General features: G+C 38.8%; 1 protein-coding gene across 4 annotated transcripts in view; it reads left to right on the forward strand.

Moving 5' to 3' along the window:
- Nucleotides 1–26,117, forward strand: part of NRG1 (neuregulin 1) — a 1,087,745-nt gene that overhangs the window by 895,062 nt on the left and 166,566 nt on the right. For all 4 annotated transcript variants that reach the window (XM_044911968.1, XM_021694282.2, XM_021694281.2 and 1 more), the window contains one exon: nucleotides 22,364–22,541. In XM_044911968.1, the coding sequence (XP_044767903.1) occupies nucleotides 22,364–22,541 (178 nt within the window). The remainder of the gene's footprint in view (nucleotides 1–22,363; nucleotides 22,542–26,117) is intronic.

Below are 26,117 nucleotides of genomic sequence, written 5' to 3' on the forward strand. Positions count from 1 at the left end.
TGTTAGTACAGGGAATTAAAAAAAAAAAAAAAAGATAAATACGCACATGAGTAATCCATCCAAGAGCTATGTGACCCAGAGTCAGAGATGAAAATTCTTGACAAGGAAAAAAAGCCAAGCCTTTTTCAGTACCCTATGGAGGTAATAAAATTATATGTAAAGACCAAGATGTGCTTTAAGTGTATATGTGCATATGTGTGCGTGTGTGTGCATGCATGTGTTTTTCACACCCATGTACTTTAGCAATACGGTGGTTAAAGGAATAGCAAGTCAAGAGTGCCTCAGTAGGAAATGATAATCTTATTATTTGGTTTATTTTCTGTTTTCCCCTTTGAAAAGGAAAACCTTTTGCAGAAGACTCATCATGTTCAGTGTCTGTCAGAAAAAATTGTATGAAAACTGTCATTATTGCCAATAAAGCACTTACCCTTCCTTTTCTCATTTACTCTTTGATAGTATAGTTTTCAGGTGCATTTTTTTGACTTTTTTTTTCATAAATCATCATGAAGACAAGCTTGTGTCAAATCACTGGTTTATTACAGGAAGTTTTTTGTGTGTTGCTTTGTTCAACAAATAATTATTAAGCACTTAATATGTCCCTTGCATTGTGCTTTATGCTGGAAATGAACAATGAATGGGATAGACATGATTCTTACTGTGCAGAATCAGTGATTTATGTTCTAATGATGCTATGAGTGCTCTTTAACAAAACCCTTAGTTTTCTACATAAACTCCAAGAATAGTAGGCCTTGCCTTTAAACTTTTTTTTGTTACCCACTCCTTGAACTTCATTCAGCTCATCAGAAAAAACTTATAGAGGGATTTCTATATAAGTTTGTTTTTATTCTAGTCTATTAAGCATTTTAAGATTGAATACATCTCAACCAGAATATTTTCAAATACAACATCATTGCTCATTATTTTTCAGTTACCCTAAGAATTAGTCCAAAAGCCCTGGCTAATCGACCCTTATTTTGAAAGAAAGCTTTCTTTAAGATCACATACATAATTGAATTATTGATGATTTTGGATCTTTCAGTAATCAATGATAAGGTAGTTATGCTAATTATGTATTATAAGGTATTGGTAATGGACAGGAGTGCATGTGATTGGTATCAATGTGCATTGAATTCGTCATACCTGGAAAGTTAATCTTTGAACCAAATCCCTAAGAAGGACTTTTGTTATTGCTTATTGCATGTGAGAGAAGAGTATAATTTATAAGTGAATGTATGGGCATTGCATATATAGATGTACATGTGACCCATGCCTGGTTAGGTACTGGAAAAACCTATGGTGGGTAAGTTAGGTCAAGAGGACTGAAGGTAGGAGGTAGGAGTGAACTTGTCATAGCCTTTCTAAATATTTTTATAGATAATAAAATAAAACAATAAAGACAGTGCTCCTAATTAAAGATACAGCAGTGGCATCTGTTAGTAATAATAATGGATGCTGGGCTCTATTATTAATTTCTAATTAGCATCCCTTACTCACGAGAAGTATTTTAGGATCTTGGTTCCTTTACAGTTTAAGATGCCTATAAATTCATTTTGCTGTGTACCACCCCCACACTTAAGGTCCGCCTTCTATCCAAGTTGTCAATGCCATCATGATTTTATAGCAGGGGTGAGGAGGTGTAGACTTTCAGGTTCTATCTTCAAGGTTTTGTTTGTGTCTTCTTCTTGCTTGGGCCCTGCCTCCGTGTCTCCCCACCTACTCTGTCCAGCCTTTGTGAAAGAGTCTTAGATTCCTTTGCTTTCACGCAAGCCAGCAGAGTTACTCAGAAGGGTTAGGTAGAAATAAATTCTATAGTAATACAATCTAGTAATACAACTCACAGCTATATAATTATACATATGCAGTAACCATATATGTCTTTTTAAAATCACAAATATACAGGTGGCCATAAAAATGGATACTAAGCTGGAATTCAGTCCCTCAACTATTTGATTCCAAACCCCATGCAATTTTTATATGCAGTTCATTACTACTAACCCTTTTTCTTTATGTTCATATTTATCTTCTATCTTCTCTGTATTCTTATGTTGCCTGAATTTGAAAATTTGTCTTCTGACTTCTTAAAATATTTCATTCCAGTTGACTTCTATAATTCTCATTTCCCCCTTTAAAGAAACAATTGCAACACATTTTAGAAATATTTACATGTGTCGCACTTGCTGAGTCCTTTTTAAAATGTATTCTCCTCAACTTCTCTCAATTTTTAGTTTTAAAGTCACTTACCTTTTTCCTGCTAATCCCCATTAAGAAAACTGAGCATAATTTTGTAAACAATGTAAATCATCACAGAGCCTTCCAGGAACAAATTGGACAAAATGTCTCTCCCAATACAGCATAACAAGGTACAGAATTAATTGTCTCCTAATATTGTTACTGCCCAGCTTTGATTCATTAAGCTGGAAGTTCATTCTGTCTAAAATAATAATCCATTGTCACAGTTACAATCCTGAAATAGTTCCTGCTTCACAACAGTGCATTCTTCCCACTTATATTTACATCTCATCCCAGTCGTCTTGACTATGGTTGGAAATCATTGTCAGCCATTAGGAGCCTGCCTGCCATCCACCTTTCCCGAATGCCATTTAAAAGGATAGAAGACTATAAATTACTAATCCAGTAATATCAGAATCTTCCTCTGTTGGGTGATGCTGTTGTTCAGGTTCCAGATGGGGGAGACATCTCATGATTATGTCTGTTTTTTTATTCTGTAGGCCTCATTTCTTTTTTCTGGTAACCACCCTCACCCAGGGGCTTTCTATCAGTCAGGGTTTCCATGAATCAGCCCTCCTCTTTTTCTAGGTAGGAACTCATCATCAACTAAAATTATACACACCAAAAAACATATAGCAAATCAAGTATGAATTCACAAACTCATAACAAATTTGTTTTCTTACCTTGGGGTTGATCTTCCCACCAGCCTTTTTTAATCTATATATCCTATATATAAGATCCTATATAGAAAATATATATCTATATTTTTTGCCCGAACTAGGTAATGTTAGCATTCATCAGAGGCATGTCATAACCTCCTCTGCTTGTCTGGATGGGGAGCTAGTTGCCTTTTCATTCACAGATAATATTTTGGACATTCTACTCTGTATACTCAGTTCATTCTTAGACCTCAAAATATAGATTCTACATGACTTATTCCCATTCTGCAATCTGTCCTCGCAAAACCATCCAATTCTAATTACTAGATGAAATTCTGTAGATACTTTATGATGATGTGTTGATGCTCTGTAACAGGAGTCTGCAAACATTTCTGTAAAGAGTCAACTCTGCAGTTCAGTATGAAAGCAACCGTAGACAATTCATAAACAAATGAATATGACTGTGTTCCAATAAAACTTTACTTAAAAAAACAGATGGTGGGCCGGGTTTGGCCTGAGGGCCATTATTTTGCCTCCCTCTGCTCCACAGTATCCCTTGAAGAGTTATTATCCTCTCAGTATCCTGCATAAAATTTATGTTCTTGCTACTGCTGTAACAGTTCTTATTCTAGTTTTCCTTAGCTGGCATTGCGTATGTTCACCAGTTCAGTTCTTTCTTTTTACGAAAAATCTGGGTTCTCAGAGCGTTTTCATCAGGCCTTCAAAAGGTCTTTGAGGAACAGAAGTGAGCCTACAGATCTACAGCCAAATGTAGAATAAAGCTACGTAGCAGATTATAAATCCTTTTCCTGGATCCCCACCCAGGATTACGGCTTCTTCTCACTCCAGCGTCTAATCCTTCCCCATGTTTACAATCGACCTTTGTCTGAGTGTCCATACTGCTTGGACCTGCCTCTCTGGCATCAACATCTGTAATGGACATTGTCATCCTTCACGAAGACCGTTCTTTTCTGGCCACTTCCCCCTTTTCTAGGATGAGTGTTTTACTTCAGTTGGTGCTTAATTGCCCTGTGGTTGGCCTACTTCTTCTTTCCCCTCTTCCCTACTTTTGTTATTGCTTTATAGTTCACTAGTTTCTAGTTCATTGGCTCTGCTTATTGCGCAATTTCTACTTCAGAATTTCCCTTCCAGGAAAGCTTGGGGATGGAGGTGGGGGTGGGGTGGTAGTAAAATCGAGGTGAATTTTTTTGTGGACTGCATATAGGTCATGTGTAGACGAGAAATTTAAATTTTAGATTTGCTCACCTGAATGGCTATTTGTTCCATTTTTCAAAATAAGCAACACCAAAAAAGGTCTAAATCTCAAAGGAAAGATCTAAGCTGAAGATACTTATATCCACACAAGTATTAATGCTCATGGTTGCCTAGCAGAGAAGTAGAACGTGGGAAAAGATTCAGAGGTAAGTGTTCTTGTAAAGATTAAATGGTGACATGAGGTAGGGCTTGATTGCTCTAATGAAGGTGAAACTAGGTATAAGGATGAGAAGTTCTTACACTTTTTATAGTTTTCAAGTACCACTTGTAGATCTAGCCATCAAATCTGGGGGCTGACATACTCATCTTAGAGGAAGCACAGATTTAAAGTTCTTTCTCTTACATAGCTTCAAGGATTAGGGGAAAAGTATTTCTAAGCAACCTCCCTATGAACTCTCCAAGATAAATGTGTTCTTGATTAATGCAATATACTTTAGATGAATTGTTTAAATATTATGAAATTACTATGCCCTTGCATAGAGAACAGTCTGCCTGTCATAACACATAAAGATGCATGCAGGTGTCTAGTTCAGGAGAAATTTTTTGGAACATCTGATTATCTTCTTTTCTTTCTTCTTTTTTCAAAAAGGTATTTTTTTTAGACCCAGCACTGCCTCCTAGCTAACTATTATTTTGGATACGAAGGGTTAGAATTCAAAACCGTGTAGGTAACAAAGCAGATGCCACCGTTTCTCGTAAGAATGTAAAAATTCTTGTAATTTCCATATGTCTCTTTCTGTGAGATTTCTGATTTTCCCAAAGAGAAATTAAATTTTATTTCTTTTTAATTTACCTAGCACTGTAAGCATTCAAATATTTATTTATTTATTTATTTATTTATTTATTTATTTTATATATTTATATATATTTATTTACTGGAAAGACTTAATGGAGTGGGCATTAACATTTTGTAAATCCTGAACAACTTTTGGAGGGAACGGCACCTCAAGAGCATTTGTAATATTTCTGAAAATGTTGTGCCGAGACCACCTGTATCAGAATCATCTGGGATGCTCTTTGGAAGAGCACATTTATAGGCTTGTCTGTGGCTCTAGTGCTTCAGAGTCTTTAATAAGGTCTGTGACTATTTCATGTTCATTTTGGTAAACTCGCCCCAGTGACATATGTACACAAGCTTTGAGAACCTCTGGCCTGGGGCTGGGAGCCTGCAGGACCATTGACAGATCCCTGTTCTGTTTGCAGATTATTTCTGCTGTGACTCCATGTTTGCATTCCTGGAAAAAAAACCCAAAAACCTGAAACCTTATTTAGCAAAATCACACATTAAAAATAATGGGGCTTCTAGAAAAAGTAGGGCGAGGTGAAGAGGAAAAATTTATGGAGCTGGAAGTAGAACCTCAACAAGAATAATAATGGTCCCGATGAAAACCTGTAGCACTGTGAAAGCTCCAAGAATATTTATTCTCCACAACTTACTTGAATCTTTATACCGTTAAACCTGAGACTGGTCCCTGTTTTGCAAACCTTGGTCCTTGAGCATTCTCTTCTAGCAGAGATCAGTATTAACCTATTCATCAATTTTTTTAAAGATCGGCACATGCCATCATTCTACCACTTCTTACAAAAACGGGGAAATATTTTTGAAGCTTTTTCATCTGTATCATCTTCTCCAGATAGCTTTGCAGAGTGGAAAATGTAGCAGTTCTTGAAGCCACTAAACTGGCCATGACTTTCAGTGCACGTCTGTAGAATATCAGCTTTCTTTCCATGAGATTTTCATGTATTACTCAAACTGTCTTGTCCCTTAAAAGAAGAAAACTTGTCCCTTAGTACTTCAAATCATTAGTGCGCCAATATTGTGCCCTTACTTAGGAGCTCCTTATTTTTTTTTTTATTCTTATGTTAATCCCCATACATTACATCATTAGTTTTAGATGTAGTGTTCCATGATTCATTGTTTGTGCACAACACCCAGTGCTCCATGCAGAATGTGCCTTCCTCAATACCCATCACCAGGCTAACCCATCCTCCCACCCCCCTCCCCTCTAGAACCCTCAGTTTGTTTCCCAGAGTCCCTCGTCTCTCATGGTTCATCTACCCCTCCGATTCCCCCCCCTTCATTCTTCCCTGCCTGCTACCTTCTTCTTCTTTTTTTTTTTTCTTAACATATATTGCATTATTTGTTTCAGAGGTACAGATCTGAGATTCAACAGTCTTGCACAATTCACAGCGCTTACCAGAGCACATACCCTCCCCAGTGTCTATCACCCAGTCACCCCATCCCTCCCACCCCACCCCCCACTCCAGCAACCCTCAGTTTGTTTCCTGCGATTAAGAATTCCACATATCAGTGAGGTCATATGATACATGTCTTTCTCTGTTTGACTTATTTCGTTCAACATAATACCCTCCAGTTCCATCCACGTCGTTGCAAATGGCAAGATCTCATTCCTTTTGATGGCTGCATAATATTCCATTGTATATATATACCACATCTTCTTTATCCATTCATCTGTTGATGGACATCTTGGCTCTTTCCACAGTTTGGCTATTGTGGACATTGCTGCTATAAACATCGGGGTGCACGTACCCTTTCAGATCCCTACTTTTGTATCTTTGGGGTAAATACCCAGTAGTGCAATTGCTGGATCATATAGTAGCTCTATTTTCAACTTTTTGAGGAACCTCCATACTGTTTTCCAGAGTGGCTGCACCAGCTTGTATTCCCACCAACAGTGTAGGATGGTTAGGAGCTCCTTATTACATTAACACATGCTATAGCGGAACCACTATAGAAATTTTGCTTCCTCTGTTTATTTATTTATTTAGGTTTCCATCTTGGTAATATTCTTAAAGTTTGAGTCCTCGCAGCTACTTTCTAATGATTAAATCAGAGAGATCCACTGCATTGCTGATGGATTTATTGCAGAAAATGCTGATAATACAGTTACTTAGGAATAGCCTTCATGACCCGTCTAGAAGCTTGATCTAGGTTAGGTTCTTAAGAGTCATATTTCTGTAACTTAAAACTTGTTTCAGGGTGATCTTTCCCCTTTTATAGATAGGTTTGCTGCGTGTTTTTTGTCCCATCCCACAATTTGCCCTGGTGTTATCTAAGATATTTGAGGTATACCAAAGTTATGCAAGAAATAGCTTTCTTTAGAAACAGAAATTGGGTCTTGAACTAAGATACATGATTTCCAAGTAACGGATTTCATCAGACATCAGCCCCGAAGTGAATGTGATGTTAATCCCTAAAGTCTTATTTTGAGGATTTTGTTTAAATTTTTATTCATTAAAATGCCTAAATGATTACATAGAATCATTACATAGAAATCAAGAAGAAAACTATTGCTACTTAAATAGTGAAGTCAGGAGAAATTTTTATTTTGTTACCTTAACTGTCAGATTTAAGCACATTTCTTCCAATTTTTAGATTTGGGTTTTTGAAAGCCTTGGAAAATTGTGTAAAAGGCCTGTCTTCTCTGTTTTTGTATGCTATTGTCATTGGGATGCTAGTAATCATAAAACATGTTTAAATCTAAAAATTTGGTCAATGACGCTCTGCTTATAAATTCTTAAAACACAGTGTACAAAAAGGAGAAAAAAGGATCTCCCTGACTCACTTTGGAGCTTAACAGTACTGCAAGATGACCCAACCTCTTCATTTTATGAACAGGGAACAGAGGCCAGAGAGAGAGAATGGTTGATGGGGCCACCACTGGCTGGAGTGAGTCTCTGGGGCTGAACTTGAGTTCTTGAACTCCTGATGGTTTTTAGTCTCTGTTTCAATCTCTGTGCCTTGGGGTCTCTGATTCCTTTGATGTGGAGCTTTCTCTTGGACCCTGAATAGGAGAATATTAAGGGTGAAATGGTGCATAGCTGGGCTCTACTCACCCTGGTGTACCTACTTTTGTAAATTAGATACCATTTCATGAGATAGAGAGTTCCACAGTTTTTAATATTGGAAAATTAACACGATTTCTCTTTGGGGACTCTAATAGTTTTCTACTGCTGCTATAACTAATTACCATGAATGTAAAGGCTTAAAACAACACACATTTATTATCTTAAGAGTTCTATGGGGTAGAATTCAGAGACAGGTCGCACTGGGCTAAAGTTGTGGTGTTGGCAGGGCTGCATTCCCTTCTGGAGGCTCCAGAAGGGAATCCATTTCCTTGGCTTTTCCAACTTCCAGAGGCTGCCTACATTCTTTGGATGGGAGGGAGGGGAGCTTCTGACTTTAAAGCCAGCAACATTCCATCCCTGGCCATTCTTTGACTACAGCAGGGAAAAATTACCTGCTGTTAAGGATTCACATGATTATGTTGGGTGCGCTGGATAATACACCATAATCTCCCATTTCAAGGTTCTTACCTCAATCCCAAAGTCCCTTTGGCCATGAAAGGCAACAAATTCATAGGTCCTAGGGAATAGAATGGAGACATCTTTGGAAGTCATTATTTTGCCCAGGACAGGAATGAATTTGCTTTCCCTGGTCTCAGCTCTAAGTGGGCAGTAATTTTAAAAACTTTATGTTAATTTAGAAAGCTTAATAAATTGCTACAACTAAACAAGGACCTAAATAATGATTTAATAAGAATAGCACCCATATTGTTGCGCTTGCCGTGTGACACACACAGACTGCTAAGTACATTATTGCATCATCTTGTTCCATCCTTTTCACAGCCCTGTGAAGCCCTATTTAATCTCATTTTACATTTTAGGAGACTGAGGCCTAGAGAATTTTGCTAATTTACCAAAGGTTGCACAACCAGCATATGGCAGAGTAGGATTTGAATTTAGGTCTGTCTGACTCAGGCTTTTCACCAGCTACTTCATGACTTATATTTAGTACTAAAGTGGTAAGAGTATATAACATGGTATAATGAAGTATTGCAAATATGATTTATGCGGAGAAAGCCTACCTAGTAGATAGTTGTTTTAATAAGGAAAGTAATCTGTAACAGATGGATATAAGTTTTCAAAATGCCATTTTACCCATTGAGCAATGTTCGGCTGATTAATACCAGTTTGTTGTATATAGATTTAGCGATCAGTTCTCAGAGTCTTAATTTGAATAGAAAAGGCTATATATTGCATGACTGAGTGGAAACGATATAGCTACCTCAGCAATTTTTAGCCTTCTTAGATTGCAAAGATAAAGAATTTATTTCACAGATCATGCTACCACCTAATTGGTTAATAGGTTCTTCCTCTTCCTGCCCCCCACCCCAGGCTGTAAGCTCTGGCGGGGTAGTGATCTTGTTTTTCTTATTCAGGTCTGTACCACTTAAAACAGTGGTACCTATTTAATAGACACACTAACATTTGTTGCACAAATGGAAATCAAGAAGTATCTAAGAGGATAAAGCCAGTTATCTATAAGAACGAGCCAGGATCTGGATATTATCTGTATTCCAGAAGAAGGTATTCAATACACAATAATTCTAATGTGTTTGGTTGAAAAGAGACCATATAATTGGTTAATATAATATGAGTAAGAAAGGTGGTGATAACCTTGATAAAGCCAGTGTTTTTACATAAATCTTGTGTATTAGAGAGAAACTAGGGGCTCATTTGATATGGAGTATTTGAATCACAGATTTACTTTATTTCTTTATCTATTCAGCAAATACTATTGAACACTATTCTGGTTACTAGGATAACAGATGAATTAAAGAAAAAAAAAAGCCCCTGCCTTAAAGGAGCCTTCTGTCTCCTTGGTGAAACAAACACCTATAAAGTGCATTGTATTAAAAGGAATAGTAATGGCTTTATGGGAACACAGAAGAGGGACACTTATTATTCAAAAAATATATAAATTGGGCAAGCCATCTGGAGTGTGTTAGGGGGGGCATAATTTAGCTATATGGAGGAGTTGCAAAGATTGGACAGAGTTCCCATATGCCCCTCATCCAGTATCGCATTCCCTTGGTATATTGATCAAAACTAAAAATTAACATTGGTATAATACTATTGCATAACTACCAGCCTTATTCACATTTCACCATCTTGAGTACCCCTTTTCATGCTGAGATGAGATCATGTATGGAAGTGCTTTGTAAACAGTAGGCTAAATGCTAGGTGTACAAGGAATGCCCTCAGACTCTGCCCAGAGTAGGTCACAGATTGTGAAAGTTGTGTTCTATGAAGACAGCTTTAATAACCTAACCATGAGTTCTCTCTCTTTTAGTTCCATCCATGAATGTAATTAATTCCTTACGAATCTGTCCTGTTCAAAGTGCATAGTGTGGTGCCCTGGGTCTCTCCCTCCATCCTGTGTGAGGCAAACCTGCCTTGTAGTTGAGGGGCTGGGTCCCACCTAGGGCCAGGGAACTAACTGTCAGGTTGGAGTTGGAAGCTGGGCTGCCCGACTACAAAGCCAACCTTTTCCTCCTACGTGCTGCTTCTTGAGTCCTTTTCCCTACACAGACTCCCAGAATAAGCATTTTCCAAATCATACTTCTTATTGTGCAAAAAAAGGTTCATTTCCTTTTTCTATCCTAAAATGACTTGCTTCATGCTTCGAGGGTTCTATGAATATAAAATTTTGATGACTTTAAGGACCCATGGCTTTCCTCCCTTGGCCTTCCTCTATCATTCTTGAGGATTCTATGATGTTTAGTCTATTTCTATATACTGGCAGCCCTTCCCTTTGAACATTTCAGTGACCCCTCTTGATGGCTTCCAGCTGCCTTTTTTTGAGGGGGGGAGGGTGGGTCTTGAGGAATGACCAAAGCTATATGCAGTTTTTAGATGTTAATTATGTAATGTTGTGCCTTCTGCATTTATAGGACCTAATATTTGCTAACTTTTCAGACGATTTCTAGGTAATGGCGGTCTGATTGGCACTATTCATGATAACTCATTTTTTTCAAGATGCAAGATGTTTTCGCTATCATTTTTTTATTAGATTTTCACAACTGTGTGAAATAGATAAGGCCGAGGCTGCTCCCCCACCCCCGCTTTTATGCACAAGATTATTGAGGTTTGGAGTAATTATGTGACTCCCTAATCCCACAGACCAAACAAGCGCTGGACCCCAGGTTTGTTGACTGCTCATTCTTATCGTTAATAAAGATTCTCGAAAGCTAGAGAGAGAAGTGCAGGACGTTTTGCACGGAGTTAGGGATTTAAATTCAGGGACTAGGAACTATTAGCAGAGAATCTAATTAAACATCTTTCTAAAGAAAAACAAACAAAAGGAAAGGTATTTCTAGTGGCGTGCCAGTCCCTATGGAGGAAAGGAAAGCTACATGTTGACATGCTAAGTAAGCTTCATTTACGTTTCTTTTGTGTAATGTTTGTGAATCTCAGTGCTGGGAAAATGTGATTGCAATTTAGGCACCAAAGGATTATCTCAGAATGTGTGGGAAGCAGCTCACTTTTATTTTCAAAAAAATGCTTTAATGCTTTTGTTTTTTATGTAAAATAAGGGAAGCTATGAATTTTAAGTCTTCCTTACAGAGAGAGAGAGAGAGAGTGTGTGTGTGTGTGTTTTCTGAAACCAGACTACTTTGGCTCTAATCTTACAGTTTGACTTGTGAGTTCTGTACAGGAAAGGGTCCCAGCCTTGGAGCCCTGTGAGATAGGTGACAAAATTAGATTGTTTTAGATGATCAGTGATGGAGCCCAGGTTTTCTTACTATGAACAGTCTGTTTAATTTGACTCTGGTCATTTTCTACCTCTTCACCAAATTCATGACCCTGGGAACCTAAAGATAAGAAAATCGCCTTCCCTGGTCTTTCCTGTGGGGTAGAAGAAGCAAAATGATAAGGATTCAATTGTTAGGTTGTCTGTGGACCTGCTTAAAAATGCAAAGAGCGACCCAAGCTTTAAAGATCCTCAGAAAGTCAGACTTAGGCTCTACTTAAGAAGGGATGCAAGGCTGGTTATTTAAAACTGTAGTAAACAGAGTGGAGAGAAATTTAACTTTGATCTGGTGGGCCTCAGTGAGTCAAGAAGGCTCCTTTCAATCCTGGCATGTATCTTCCAGTGTCATCCAGTTTAATAAGTTATCTGTGAATAAAAAGGAGAAGTCAGAAACGTGTGGTTGCCAGGAAAGTTGACCTGCCTAAATAACAATAGAATAGATTTTAGACGTCCTGAAAGGATGCATTTATTTTATGGTTAGCGCTGCTAAAATTTTTTTCTTCTTCTTCACAGAAGGAATAAATTTGAAATGGCCATGTGAAAACTAGATCATGAGGTACTATCATCATTGGTAGATTAGTGAAGGGCTTTGCTCACAAGTGATGATTTAGGTTTTATGCATATGTTTTATGCCATGCTTAAAAGTCTTCATGTAGTTGTCACTGTTTAAAATTAATTATAATCAAGGGCTAACTCATCTGACCTGGGAATTTTATCCAGTTTAGAACGTCTATCTATATAATTTCCTTCTTTCAAATAAAAAAAAAAGAGAATTTTAGTGATATCAGTTAAATGATTGTAATTCAATTTGAACAAGGAAATCATGGTTATGAAGATAAATATTAACGGATCAAGGCCATGCTAATGCGCTAAATTTACTTAAGCAATAAACACACCAGAAGAGAAAAGCCTCGTTCCAATAAGAAAATAAATAAATATAATATCAAATTTGCAGTAATTAGACATTTCTCCGTTTTTAAGTGACGTATTGGAGGTATATGGCAGATTTGTGCAACAGATGAAGGAAAAAGCCCTGCTTTTTGACAACAGAAAAGATCAAATGTATAAACTTAGGTCAAATGAAAGTTGCTACATATCCGTTAGGCCAAACTGAAATGGATCCATTTCAACCCTGTAGACGGATGGCCTTAAATGAAGCTAGTGGGTCATCTTCTAGGTTCTCTCCCTGAGTGAGATGCGCCTATAATTGGGGGCAGCTGTGGGGACAGCATTAATTAGGCAGCCCTGTCAAACACTTGCCTTAAGCCACCTTAAGCTATGCTGTGATTTCCTCCAGCATCCGTTGTCACGGTGCATTGCCTTTACACCTTGGAAGGACGACGTTAATCTGTGAAGACCCTGTTGTTGCTGTATGCTCACACAGGGGCTATTGAGTTTCAGTGAACCAGGGAGCAAGACAGAGCGTGGCATTTGGCAGATGACAGTCACACAGTTCAAAAACACTGTTTTCGTATACCAATTTCAAGTGTTCTGTCTTATTTGATTTCCCTATAAATCATCAAAGTAGCTTAGAAAATCCAGCCATTTTCGTATCTCCTTTCTCTCTCAGACTTTTGTGTCCTGGCAATATGTACAGAAACAGTCTGTCACGTAGTGTATCCCAGATTTAATCAGGAAACTATGGGTACTATTAAGATATCAATATAGTAGGGGCAGCTGGGTGGCTCAGCCGTTAAGCGTCTGCCTTCGGCTCAGGTCATGATCCCAGGGTCCTGGGATCGAGCCCCACATTGGGCTCCCTGCTCGGCGGGGAGCCTGCTTCTCCCTCTCCCGCTCCCCCTGCTTGTGTTCCCTCTCTCGCTGTGTCTGTCAAATAAATAAAATCTTAAAAAAAAAAAAGATATCAATATAGTAAATTTGACATTTGACCTATGAGCCTATCCAACATAGCAAACAATTGTTTATTGCCTATTAGTTAAGAGCAGGAGCTCTAGAGTCAGACTTCCGGGGTCCAGATACGGTGCCACAATATTACCAGCCGTGCGACTGTAGGAGGTGGCTTTACCTCTCTGTTTCTGTCTCCTCATCTGTAAATTGGGAATAACGATAGTAATACATATCTCCTGGAATGGTTATAAAACTTAAGAAGAGTGGACATAAAGTTCTTGAAACAGTGTCTGGCACATAGGTACTCAATAAGTGTTAGCTGTTACTGTTCTAAAGCAGTTAATGTTGAAAGTACTAAGAGGGCCTTATTTTAACTGCATTTCAGACTTTGGGAACACTCTTATGGTAGTTTTACAATTTTATCTTTGGCCCTCAACTTACAGAGTACTGGGCACAGAACTATAGAACCGTAGAGAAGAGGAAGATTGCTAATTTCAACAAACGTAGTATCAATTTTCAGGCAGAAAAATTCTCTTACCTAATAAATCTGTACTTATTTCCCCCCGTAGAATTTTGCAGTGTTGTAAATCTCTCACAGACATACGTGGAGAGGTGATCTGGTTTATATAGCTTATTATGAGAAACAGAAAATTACCACAGTGGCCATGGAATGGAATAATCTGCCCCATTTTGAGTCTACTGTCCTCCTCCCCTTTTCCTGTTTTCACCTCAAGCTACACAGAAGCACCCCTTGCTGGAGAGGAAAGTCCTGGATTCAAATCCTGGTGTGCGGCTCGTTAGCCTTGTGACATCAAGCAAGTTCAAGTTCCAGTATAAACCCCTCCCCCCCAATATCCTCACTTGTAAAATGAAATAATTACCCACTTGCAAAAACTGTTGCAGAGAAATGGTAAACGTGGGGATATGTGTTGACTGAAAAAAAAGAGCACACTTACTAGTTAAGGGAGCAAACTTACACCTTGTGGACTGGGGTCAATCAACGAAGATGATCAGCTGTGATCTGAAGGTGGAGGAGATAATATTTCAATGTGTGAGCTACTCTTGCTGGAGTGGGCGAACATCTGGCCTCTGGGGAGACTCCTATATAGGACCCTGAGTAGCACAGGAAGGGCCATGGTCGCAATGACCAGCATCCTCACTGAGGCTGGGTTCGAGCAGAGAACTCTCAAACAGTGGTGACCAGAGAAGAGAAATAGAGGAGAATATGAAAATTCCCAAGTAGAGACTACTACTTATATGACAATTTTCCAGTTATATTTAACATTACTTTTTCTCTGGCATCATATGGCAGAGAGTATAAAGAGTACAAAGCTGGTGGAATGCATGAAAACAAAAAATAATGTCATGGGGCCCTTCTGTTCCAAATAATAATAAGTCTTTTGAGAAGGTAGGCGTGGCCTCTGGAATAACTTTTGGACCTGGGTCTCTACTTTCTCAGTATCGTCTAGATTCTTTGTTCTACTTACTCTTTCAGCAAGCACTTGAGGTTCTGCTTTGTGAGGACCCTAAGATCCTATGTATCTTGCATCTAATAAATTTAGACATTTGGATGTTTGAATATAATGCTAAACAGAATGGACACACACACACATCACTACTACCACCCCCACCAATAGCCTAATCCTTCAAATAGGGACTGTGACCACCTACTAATAACTATTCTTACACCTCCTTTGATTTGGTAGGGATAAATTCCTTAAATGATAAATTCCTCTTTCTTTACATGTGCTTTTTTTCAATGCTGCCTGTTGGGTATGGTATTCAGATATACAATGTGATGATTATTCTCTGGGGTCTTAAAATATGCCTACCTTTTGATGGGGCTGATTGTAGCTCATACCCTCAAATAGAGCATTTAAAAGAATCATACTGTTTCATTCAACTTGTAACAGTTAACTGTGAGAAGTGAAACTTTGAGCCCATCCACATATAAAAGACCCCTCCAACAGAAACTGATGTGTTTAGGCAATCAAAGTTAACAGCAGGAAGAAGCCAGCTTTGGCTGCAGAGACACCACCATTGTGAATATGAGAAATCAGATGTTGAAATGTTGCTCCCAATTTTATTGTTTTATGTTGTGTAATGACATGTTCCATGCATATGTTACGAGGATTATTCGGTATGCTCATAAAGGTAGTCAGTAGTGTGCATGCACATCCTTGCACCATATAAGAAATTGGACACTGACCTGCTAAAATGGTATTTCTGGAGTTCAGCTATCTTAACCATACTTTGAGGCATATTCCTAGTGTGTTTTCTGGTTAGGTTTGGTTTGCTGCCGATGATACGGCGTCAGCTTGAGAATACTTTATAATAAAACCTTGAATTTTATAGTTACTTTCTCTCAAATGAAGGCACCCACATGTTTGATCTCATCCTCCAAATATCTTTGCTGAATACACAGGGACAAAGAGCAGGCCCATTTTAGTTCACGGGGGACTCTAGTTAAGCGGAGTCAGGAACTGTCTATCCGAAGGATGATTCAGCAGGAGCATGGGCCAGTGTGAACACTGAGACCCCTCATGTGGCAACAAATAGTGACCTTGTTGGGTTGTTCTTACCATGACTTCAGACCACTGCGTGCATCAGTAGCTGGGGTGGTAATCCAAGGAGCATTCTGAAATACAGTTGCCGCCAGAATTTGCTGCCTTTTACACAGCTATATTTACAAAATGCTACCTGTAAAGATGCATTGTCCCTTTTAAGCTTAAGTCGGTGAGCACAGCTCAGAAAAACAGCTGGCAAAGCATAAACTTTATCCACTTTGTGCCTGACCATAATCTTCTCCAGAAGATGGTCCAATGAGGGAGAAATATGATCAGGAAAGGAATTTTGGAGGCTTTCTTCAGTAATTCATTTACCTCTAACATGACTACAGAAAAGGGATCCTTCTACTTTAGAGGACTGATTGATGATATTCGTGTGGCTTTCATTAACAAACAACCAATTTTCACCACTCGATCTGCACGTGTGTGATGTCAGGCTTTTAAGAGGTTGTGCGGAGGGGAAGATTTCTCTGGGATCACAGCTGCAAGCTCACTGGTGTTTGATAATATTTTGCAGGTTTCCTGTTTAATTTGTTCAGTGTGGTGAAGCTCTTCAGATGAACTAGTCCAACATGGAGAGTTATGATAGGAGCTAGCTCTGCATCGTCAGATCCTTCACAGAAGAGAAACAACAACTTATCTAGTGTCACACGCTGTCAGCATATCTTGGTTCCATACACATGCTGAAATTTGTTTCCTGTTCTTAACAATACAGTACAACGTTCGAAGTAGCCACACTGAATAGATTTGAAACACGTGCACAGTAGGTGATTAAAACAGGAGGATCGCTTTGATGAATAGTTCTTTTTACACATTTATTTCACCTGGAGCACAAATATTCACACATCAAATCGTTGGAATAAATGAACATATTGCCTTAAGTTTTTGTGTGGTCAGAATGTAAAATAAAGATTTGGGGATTACTGCCACAATTTGTTTTCTGCGCTGTGTGACATTATCAAATAAGAAACACAGAAGTTTAGGGGAGCACGGGTGGCTCAGTGGGTTAAGCGTCCGACTCTTGGTTTCGACTCAGGTCATGAGCTCAGGGTCGTGGGATCAAGTCCCGCGTGGGGCTCTGCGCTCAGCGGGGAGGCTGCTTGGGATTCTCTCTCCCTTTCCTGCCCCTCCCTGTCCCCATCTCTAAATAAATAAATAAAGTCTTAAGGGGAAAAAAAAAAAAGAAATGTAGAAGTGCAAAAATAGACTTTTTAAATGTACCTAGTACACCTGCTTGTACTGAGTTAGAGTCAGAAGAGTGTGTTTGTGATCTTTTAAAAGGCTTTAAAACACTTCAAGCCAGTAAAAAAGAAATGCCTGTAAAGCGTGTGGCATTGCTCTGAGGGTTTTGGAGTTTCTGTTTTTTAGAGGCTGCTCTTTTTTGCACTTTACTGTCTGTCTCTGTTGATACATTTCTAAGGGTGTAGATACATTCATATTAATGTCAAGCAAGTTCGAAATCGATTTTGGCAAAGACTGCCTACAACTTGCTCTATTATTACATTGTTTCAGGGTGTGCAACTCTCTTCTCTCCAGAAACATACCGAAAGTGAAATTGTGGATGGTGGCAGACCAGATACGGTTAAATCACGTCCTAGATTCTCAGAACACTTACTGCATTCAAAGCATTAACTTAGCATCGTTTGCCTTAAAGCAATTTTTTTAAAAAGATTTTATTCCTTTGAGAGAGAGAGAGACAGAGCACAAGTAGGGAGAGGGGCAGAGGGAGAAGGAGAAGCAGGCTCCCTGCTGAGCTGGGAGCCCGACATGGGGCTCGATCCCAGGACACAGGGATCATGACCTGAGCCAAAGGCAGACGCTTAACCATCTGAGCCACCCAGGGACCTCATGCCTTAAAGCAATTTTTAAAATAACAGACCATTTACTCTTAGCCAGGGACTAAAGGGCAAATAAAAATTTTTTTGCAGTTTTAAAATCCAAGTACTTAGTTAAAAGACATTGCCCCTCCCCCCCCCAAGTTTAGGAATGACCCCTGGCCTTATGAAGTTATATCTGAGTATTAGAAAGTACTCGGTGGAGTAGATTTTTGTTAATGAAATAAATGAGATTATTTCATGTGAGCAAACCATTGACTAGGAAACATATATAGTAAAATGTTTTCCATTAAAATATAGTTATTATTTTATAATCTAATAACATAAAATTTCTTCAGCTATCTCATTAGGGATAGATGAGAAAAACTGCACAAATCACAGGTGCTCAATATTAATATGTTTGCATTTTTGTGGAGAATTTGAAATAGCCAGGGCTCTTCCATTAGTGTGGTTATGTGAAGAGACAGAGAAGAATTTAGGTTGTTGCCAAGTCTCCAGGATACATGAATCTGGGCTCCACCAAGAATGAGTGAGGAGGTTTGTATGGTACTTCTGTGGAAGGTTCCACTGATTGACAAAGAATATCATGGATCAAGGACACAGTTGTGTGGTTCTGTTGGTGGTGTACATATTTGTTTCTCCATTTATGGTCTGGAGGATTTTAAGTTAACTCCTTGAAAGAGCTTTTCTCTGAAAAGTGGGGTATCCTCACGTCGTAGATGGTTAACCCTGAAGGATACAGCAGGGACGTTTTTCCAAGGGAACTTTCAGGGTTGCAAAGTTAGAGTAGCTGGGAACTTCCACACTTCTGATGGACTTGCAACTGTGTGCAAGAGGGAGGAACTCAGGCTTGTCAATAAAGATATAACCAGAAGCCCAAACATGAAGAAATGTTTATACACGGAGTCAGCTTCAGGAGTGGATGCTCTAACTAAGAATAGACCTTATATCTGAAGGTCTCTGCAGAGCTACATTACAGATCATCTCTTAAAGACAAGAGAGGTGCACATGAAATGCCAGAGAAAAGAATAAACATTGACATGCCAGATGAGTGATTGTTTTCCTCCCAGCAAAGGACCTTGGAGGATTGGAGCCCCAAAGTCATGGATATGAGGTTGAACCATATGAGGATTTCAGTGCCCTCCTACTCACAGAATTTAAATGGAAGCTATAGTTTGAGGAGATATATTTGTAAATTAAAACTCAAATATTCCCAAGAATCCCCTGCATGACTGCAAACTTGACCAAGATTTTAAATGAAATCCCGAGCCTCTTGTTGAACTGCAGCAAGAGCAGATGAAAAAGGCAAGAAAACAGAAAGAAACCAAGATTCTTTTTTTCTTTCTCTGTGTGTGTGTTTATGTGCGTATGTATGCATGTGCTCCCTTATTTGCTTGAATTGTTTGAAATTTAATTGTAAGACACCATGACATTTCACCCCAAATACTGCAGATATCACCTAAGCACAAGGACCTTCTGCGTAACCGCAATGCAGTGACCACACTTGAGAAATTTCATGTTGATACGATACCTTGATTCAGATTTCCCCACGAGTCCCTGTAATATCTTTCAGAGAGTTTTCTGTGATTCAGGATTCAGTGATAGCTGCACATTGCATGCATTTGTCGGGTCTTTTAATCTCCTTTCATCTCCATCAGTTCTCACGGTCGGTCTCCTGTGATCATTCATGACATCAGCACTTCTAAAGTCTAGACCAGTTGTTTTGCAGGATATCCCTCCATTTGAATTTGTCTGATTGTTTTCTCACGTTTGAAATCCAGATTCTAAATAAATAAATCATAGATAAAGATATAGGAGGGGAAGGAGAAGTGGGAGAGAGAAAGGGAATGAGAGAAAAGGAAAAAGATGCAAATGATTTGATGAAAAATTGTTTATTCACACCAAAGAATACAAAGTCTAGCAGATTTCTCTTGAGACGGTATTGATAAGCAATGGTGTGGAGTGGTGGGTGAGGGGATACGGTGCTCACTGAGAGTTAAGGATTTCTGAAATATTGCAGTGAAAACATTTTGATTCGAGGCAAGGGAATAAACCTTGAGAGTTTGGGTCGTGTGCCAAGTTAAATGTAAAACTCAGTGAAAACAACAACAACAACAAAAATCAAACTAGTTCTTTTAGTTTATCCATAAAATAACGAGGCAATTTATTTTTCTTAATACACGTAAGCCAGTTTCTTTGGTGCCTTTTAGCTCCAGCAGATTTGTTTCTTTAAAACCCTTCACTGGACTGAACAAAATCGAAGATGATCTTAACGAATTCATGAGACTGAACAGACACTATTCCAGATAGAGGAGAATTTAGTCTATTTTTAATAAACCTCTAAAACAGAGATTCATGAACCCCAGCCTAAAAAGAAGACTCCTATAAAATCTGTTCAGAAGTAAATCTTATTTTCAAGCTGTCAGAAAACAAGAACCAGACAAAATCATCAGGTATCAAAGGCGAAGAACAGCTGAAATGAGTTTTCTACTTTGCCATTGGGTCTCTGCTTCAAGTGCCTGCTTAAAGAAGCAGGCATCTCATCTCCTAGCCCCCAAATAAATAAAAAGGGGACATGTAATTTTAGGAGCACTGCTAAGAAATCACAACGTTCAAGTGGTTTTTGCTATAATTTATAGGAGCCTTCCTATACTTATTCCTGACATTTTTTTGATTTACTTGGTAAGGGCAGAATTGTAGAAAAACAAACAGACCCTGAGTAGGAAAGGCACTTCATTTCCTGTTCGTGTCTAACATTGGCTCTGATCGCTGTCCTTGGAGTCCTGGTCACTAAACCCATTGAATAATTATGCCCTGGATCAGGGAGGGGGCAGTCTTATTTGCCGTGGGTTTGTTTTCTGGGATTTTCTGTTAATACCTGGATGGGAAGCAGAAGTGGACTTTGTAGTTGGCTTCTCTAAGACTCAGTGGAAACAGTTGTTGAGAGCTCAAGTTCTATGATGTTAATTATTAAGTGAACTATTGTCTGTAAAGTCCATTCATTATGCTTTTATTTTTTTTCAAAAACTTTTATTATGACAAAACCAGGCATACTATATTGAATCGTATAACCAAACACCGTGTATACCTGTTGCTTGACTTCTGCAATGATCAACTAACTTCTTGGGAAATTTGTTTCATTTTCATGCCTATCTGTTCCCCTCCATCATTTTATTTTGAAGCAAATCTCAGGTATTATAACATTTAATCCATAAATATTTAAGTAGAGAATAGATACTTTTAAGCAGTCTTGCTTAAAATAAGAATGGTATATAGGTATTTAATGTATTCTGCAGGTTAATGCACAACTTAAGTACTTCCAGTCTCTGTTGAGAAGATATAGAAGAGCTAAATCCAGTCAAACTGGCAATTTGACATGAGCATAGTAGTCATCTGGAATGGTCATTGATTCTCTGTAGGACAGCAGCTGTAGGTCCAATAAAAAAGTGATGTCACCAAAGAATTTCTGTCTTGAAGAAAGAAACATTGTTAAGAATGATGAATTCTCTTTGTTCTTTGGACCACCTCTGGTGATAGCATAGTCTAACTCTGACCCTCCAGAAACATAACCATGGACAAGTCAGTCACTTACCCATCTCTGAAATTAAACTTCCCCATTTAAAACATGGGTATGATGCCTGCTGTACCTATTTACAGAATTACAATGAAGATAATTTGTGATCTGAGATGTGAACCTTCTTTAAAAATAATGGCAGGGCACCTGGGTGGCTCAGACGTTAAGCGTCTGCCTTGAGTCCTGTCCCAGAGTCCTGGGATCGAGCCCCGCGTTGGGCTCCCTGCTCGGCGGGAAGCCTGGTTCTCCCTCTCCCACTCCACCTGCTTGTGTTTCCTCTCTTGCTGTGTCTCTCTCTCTGTCAAATAAATAAATAAAACCTTAAAAAAAAAGGCCTGTATATTGCTAATATAGAAACTACTAGAACATTGTATGTTAACTATAGTGGAATTAAAACCAATAATAATAATGACGGTGGCCTGGTTGCACATTCTCCTTTAGCATAGGTTTTTTGTGGTTTTGAAATGACCAATATCCAGGATTTTTAATGGCATCAGAAAATGTAAAGATTGAGGAAGTAACCATCTAGAATATTTTATAATCTAGGTTCTCCGCCCCCCCCCCCCCCCCCCCAAGTATATTTCATTTGGGCATTTTATCTCCAAGGTGAGATCCATTTTGGCTGACTCATTTTCTCTCTCTCTCTCTCTCTCAGATAGTAAAACATTTGGGAATGGTGTCTTGATCAAGCTCACCTAAAATTAATATATTTCTCTTTGAAAGATGATCCGAATTTTTTTCCTTCTTTCCTTTTTTAGCTTTGCCCCCCCGATTGAAAGAGATGAGAAGCCAGGAGTCTGCCGCAGGCTCTAAACTAGTGCTTCGATGTGAGACCAGCTCCGAATACTCCTCTCTCAAATTCAAATGGTTCAAGAATGGGAATGAATTAAACCGCAAGAACAAGCCACAAAACATCAAGATACAAAAAAAGCCAGGGTAAGTGTAATGCATCTAATAGCAGAGGCAGTGTCTAGCCATAGAATGATAGAAAATATAAAAATGATCTACAGCCCCAAAACGTGAATTCACATACCAAAAAGCTGTGATCTATAATAAATGAAAAGGTTGTTCATTATATGATGACCAGAAATTGTCTTATTATATAGGGAAGAGTTTGAAGTTTCTGATTCTTGCAGCTTCTGGATGAGGAAAGAAAAGAGTGGATGGGGGGAGAACTGGAGACGTGGAGGGAGAAGCTTTGGTGATAACTGCTGTAATTGGAATATGTTACATCTTAAAATTGGCTTTCTTTAAAATAAGACAAATGTTATTGAGAGCACCAGTGCCTTTCACAATCAACATCCCAACTTAACGAAGCCCAGGAAATGCCCAGATATATGGGAAGAGAATGCAGCCACTTGAATTTGAACTATTTTCACGTAAGAGGCTAATACATCCAGCGATACCCAATAAGATGTTTTTTAACTGGCGATTTGTGAAACTACATCACCACTGTAGCACATTAAAACATCAGGTGATCTTGGCTCGCAAGAATCTTTTTTTTTTTTTAAGATTTTTATTTTATTTTATTTATTTATTTGAGAGAGAGAAAATGAGAGAGAACACATGAGAGGGGTAGGGTCAGAGGGCAAAGCAGACTCCCCGCCGAGCAGGGAGCCCGATGCGGGACTCGATCATCATGACCTGAGCCGAAGGCAGTCGCTTAACCAACTGAGCCACCCAGGCGCCCGGCTCGCAAAAATCCTAAATCCTCCTGCCTTCCTCGAGGAGGGCCACAATTGGAAGGGCTCCAGGTGATTCCCGTAACATCTTGCAGGGTTGTCTACACCTACTCAAAAATGAGGCTCCTTTATTATTCCCATCCTCTTCATTTTTATATATTTCCTCACTTAAGAAATCCTCTTCTATTATCACACTACATTTTGAAATTAGGGAAGAGATAAGTATGTGAGAGTTTTGCTTGTCAATAATCCTTTCATCGATGTGACATGGATAATAGTACTTCCGGGCTCAGAGATTACATTTTCTTTCCTCACACACAGAGGATTCCAGTGAAATCCCAGGGATGATAGCAGAAGCAACAACAAAAGAATCTCCTCCTGTACTTTGATTTAATAGACCACCTACCAAAAAGTTGTCACACACTCACGAGCGCAAGAGACAACAAAGTGATTATAATGGAAATTTAACTTAATCTTCCCATCGTGTTTAATTACTGTAATAACCATAATTACTGAATTTTTCCCCTAGTTTCCGTGGTTTTATTAACTACGCTCCTTGTTCTTGTTACTGATTGTGTTGGCAACATCTTTTGACTTGGAAGTACTATAATAAGATGTGGGGAGAAAAAGTACTACTTTTGCAGCAGGTGGTTCTTCAAAGATACAAAAAATAACACTGTAAAGTGACATTTTTTTTTTACACAATCTTATTTATTTATTACAACATTCCCCTTGGTAGTAAGGGAAGTTGAACTGTACATGGGGCCTAATTTTGCATATTAAGAAATTAAAATTCAAAAAAGCGTTCTGCCTTGCCTTCAATCTCACAACTAGTAAGTAACTAAGCTGGAACACAAATCTGTTCCTTGGGTTCCTTAACACCTTATTCCTTCTTTTAAAAATGAAAGCATACATGTTTAATAACGTTTGCATATGGGGAGGGGAGGAGGTAGAGTGAGTGAACTGAAAAAAAGAACTATGATGCTTATAGAGGAGTTTAACAAGAAAAAAATACTTTTAGATACTGGATTGAATAGAGTTTGGTGTCTGTTTTGTTTTTCATCAATTAGACACATTAGTAAGGAACTAAGTTATCTTCACACGCAGGAGAATGTCTCATTTCTTTCCACACGGCTGTCAAATGATATCAGTAATATTTAAGTGCCCGCAGAAGGCTTTATGCTGCGAGTGTGGGGAAATGGGAGAAGCATGGGTGTTATCTCTGCCCCCAGGGGGTCATAGATTGTATAGGGATTCTCTAGTTCAGCCTTATCTGAAACATAGTTGTTCCAGAGGCCATGTGCTAGAGCCCTCTTAGGCCTGGGGGGTACTTCAGGATTTTCAAGTGGCCCATCCATTTGCAAATAGTGACCTTTTAGAAAATTATTTTTTATGTTAAGGTAAATTCTACTTTAAGTCAAGATTTAATCAGGGAGGTATCCCTAATGTATGATCTAGCGTATCATACATGCAATAAAGCCAAGTGCTAAATTGTAGGTTACTGATTCTAAGTGCCGTGAGTTTGGGAAGAGGGAGAGACAGAGCTTCGTGAGTAGCCATGGGGAGGTGGATTTGAGTCTGCTAAAGGGGGAGAATCCCCTCTGCCTGGCTGGGTGGGGTGGGCCAGGCCATGAGAGAGAAAGAGCAGAATTAGAGTCAGTAACAAGTTCTGTTTATAGGACAGTAAAGAGGCCGGTGGGTGAATGGGTAGGGAATTCTGCCCCTTATGGGACAAGCTGCTGTGTGTCAGACCTTGGGCTAGATGCTGGGTACACAGAGATGAGTGGTCTAGAGGGGAGAGAGATGGCGAACAGTTAGAATACTCAGTCTTAAGGGCTACAGTAGTGGTAGTCCTGGGATGCCATAGCAAGAAGCTAGCACAGATGGGGAAGGGGACCCGATTAGGGACGAAGGAGGCTGCCAAGAAAGAAGGGAGGGAGAAGAGGTTTATCTAGGCTGAAGGAACAGAACAAAGCATCTTCAGACTGGGATTATTCAGTCTGAGAATGCCTGGGGAGAAACAAATGAAGGTGGATAAGTAAGGAGTAAATGGTTTTGAGAACAGTTCCTATATACCTAAAGAGGTAATTTGTTACATGGCTTGGATGACATATAAAAGTATCGTTAGTATTCAGGAAAACATTTTCATGTTGGCTTCATAGGTCCAGACAGCTAAGAGAACTGTCTACATATTAATAAAACCCCATTATACCAGAAAGGCCAATATTCAGAAATCACTTCTTTTAAACAGTAGCCTTGCTGGAAAGAATTAAATGGGAGCAAAAAGGTGTTTTATGCAGCTTATGTGGCTATAAATTACTCTTGGCAAAACATTTTAACATATTTGATCTTCCAAAAATAAGACACTTTGTGTAAAGTGGGCCATTAGTGTTGTCATCTTTTTTTTTAAGGTTAAAGGGACCAAACCTTTAAATTTAATTAACATTTGCAAGGTGCCCCTGTCATTTCAACTTGTCCTATAAATATAAGAGAATGGATGCGATTATTGTTATACCCATTTTTTTAAAAAAATGAATGCCCTGAGCATGAAGGAAATTCAGTTTCTTGCTGTAGATCTAATGTTGATGAATAGTAAAGCTTGGATTTGAAACAGGTCTGACTCTATGCCTCCTGTCTTTTCACAGTTACTGGTGATTTTGCTATGTATAGTAAAGTCACAACACAGGGCTGGGGACACATACAGGCATAGGGTAATGTCTTTAATAAAAAAAATTCTCATTTTTCAGTTTCATCTACATATTCATAATTTTCCCTTACTAAGATATTCAAACTGTTAATGGTTTGCAGCAGTTACTTGGTACCTTAAACT

Source organism: Neomonachus schauinslandi, chromosome 2 (assembly GCF_002201575.2).
Source record: "Neomonachus schauinslandi chromosome 2, ASM220157v2, whole genome shotgun sequence".
Classification (NCBI taxonomy): Eukaryota; Metazoa; Chordata; class Mammalia; order Carnivora; family Phocidae; genus Neomonachus; species Neomonachus schauinslandi.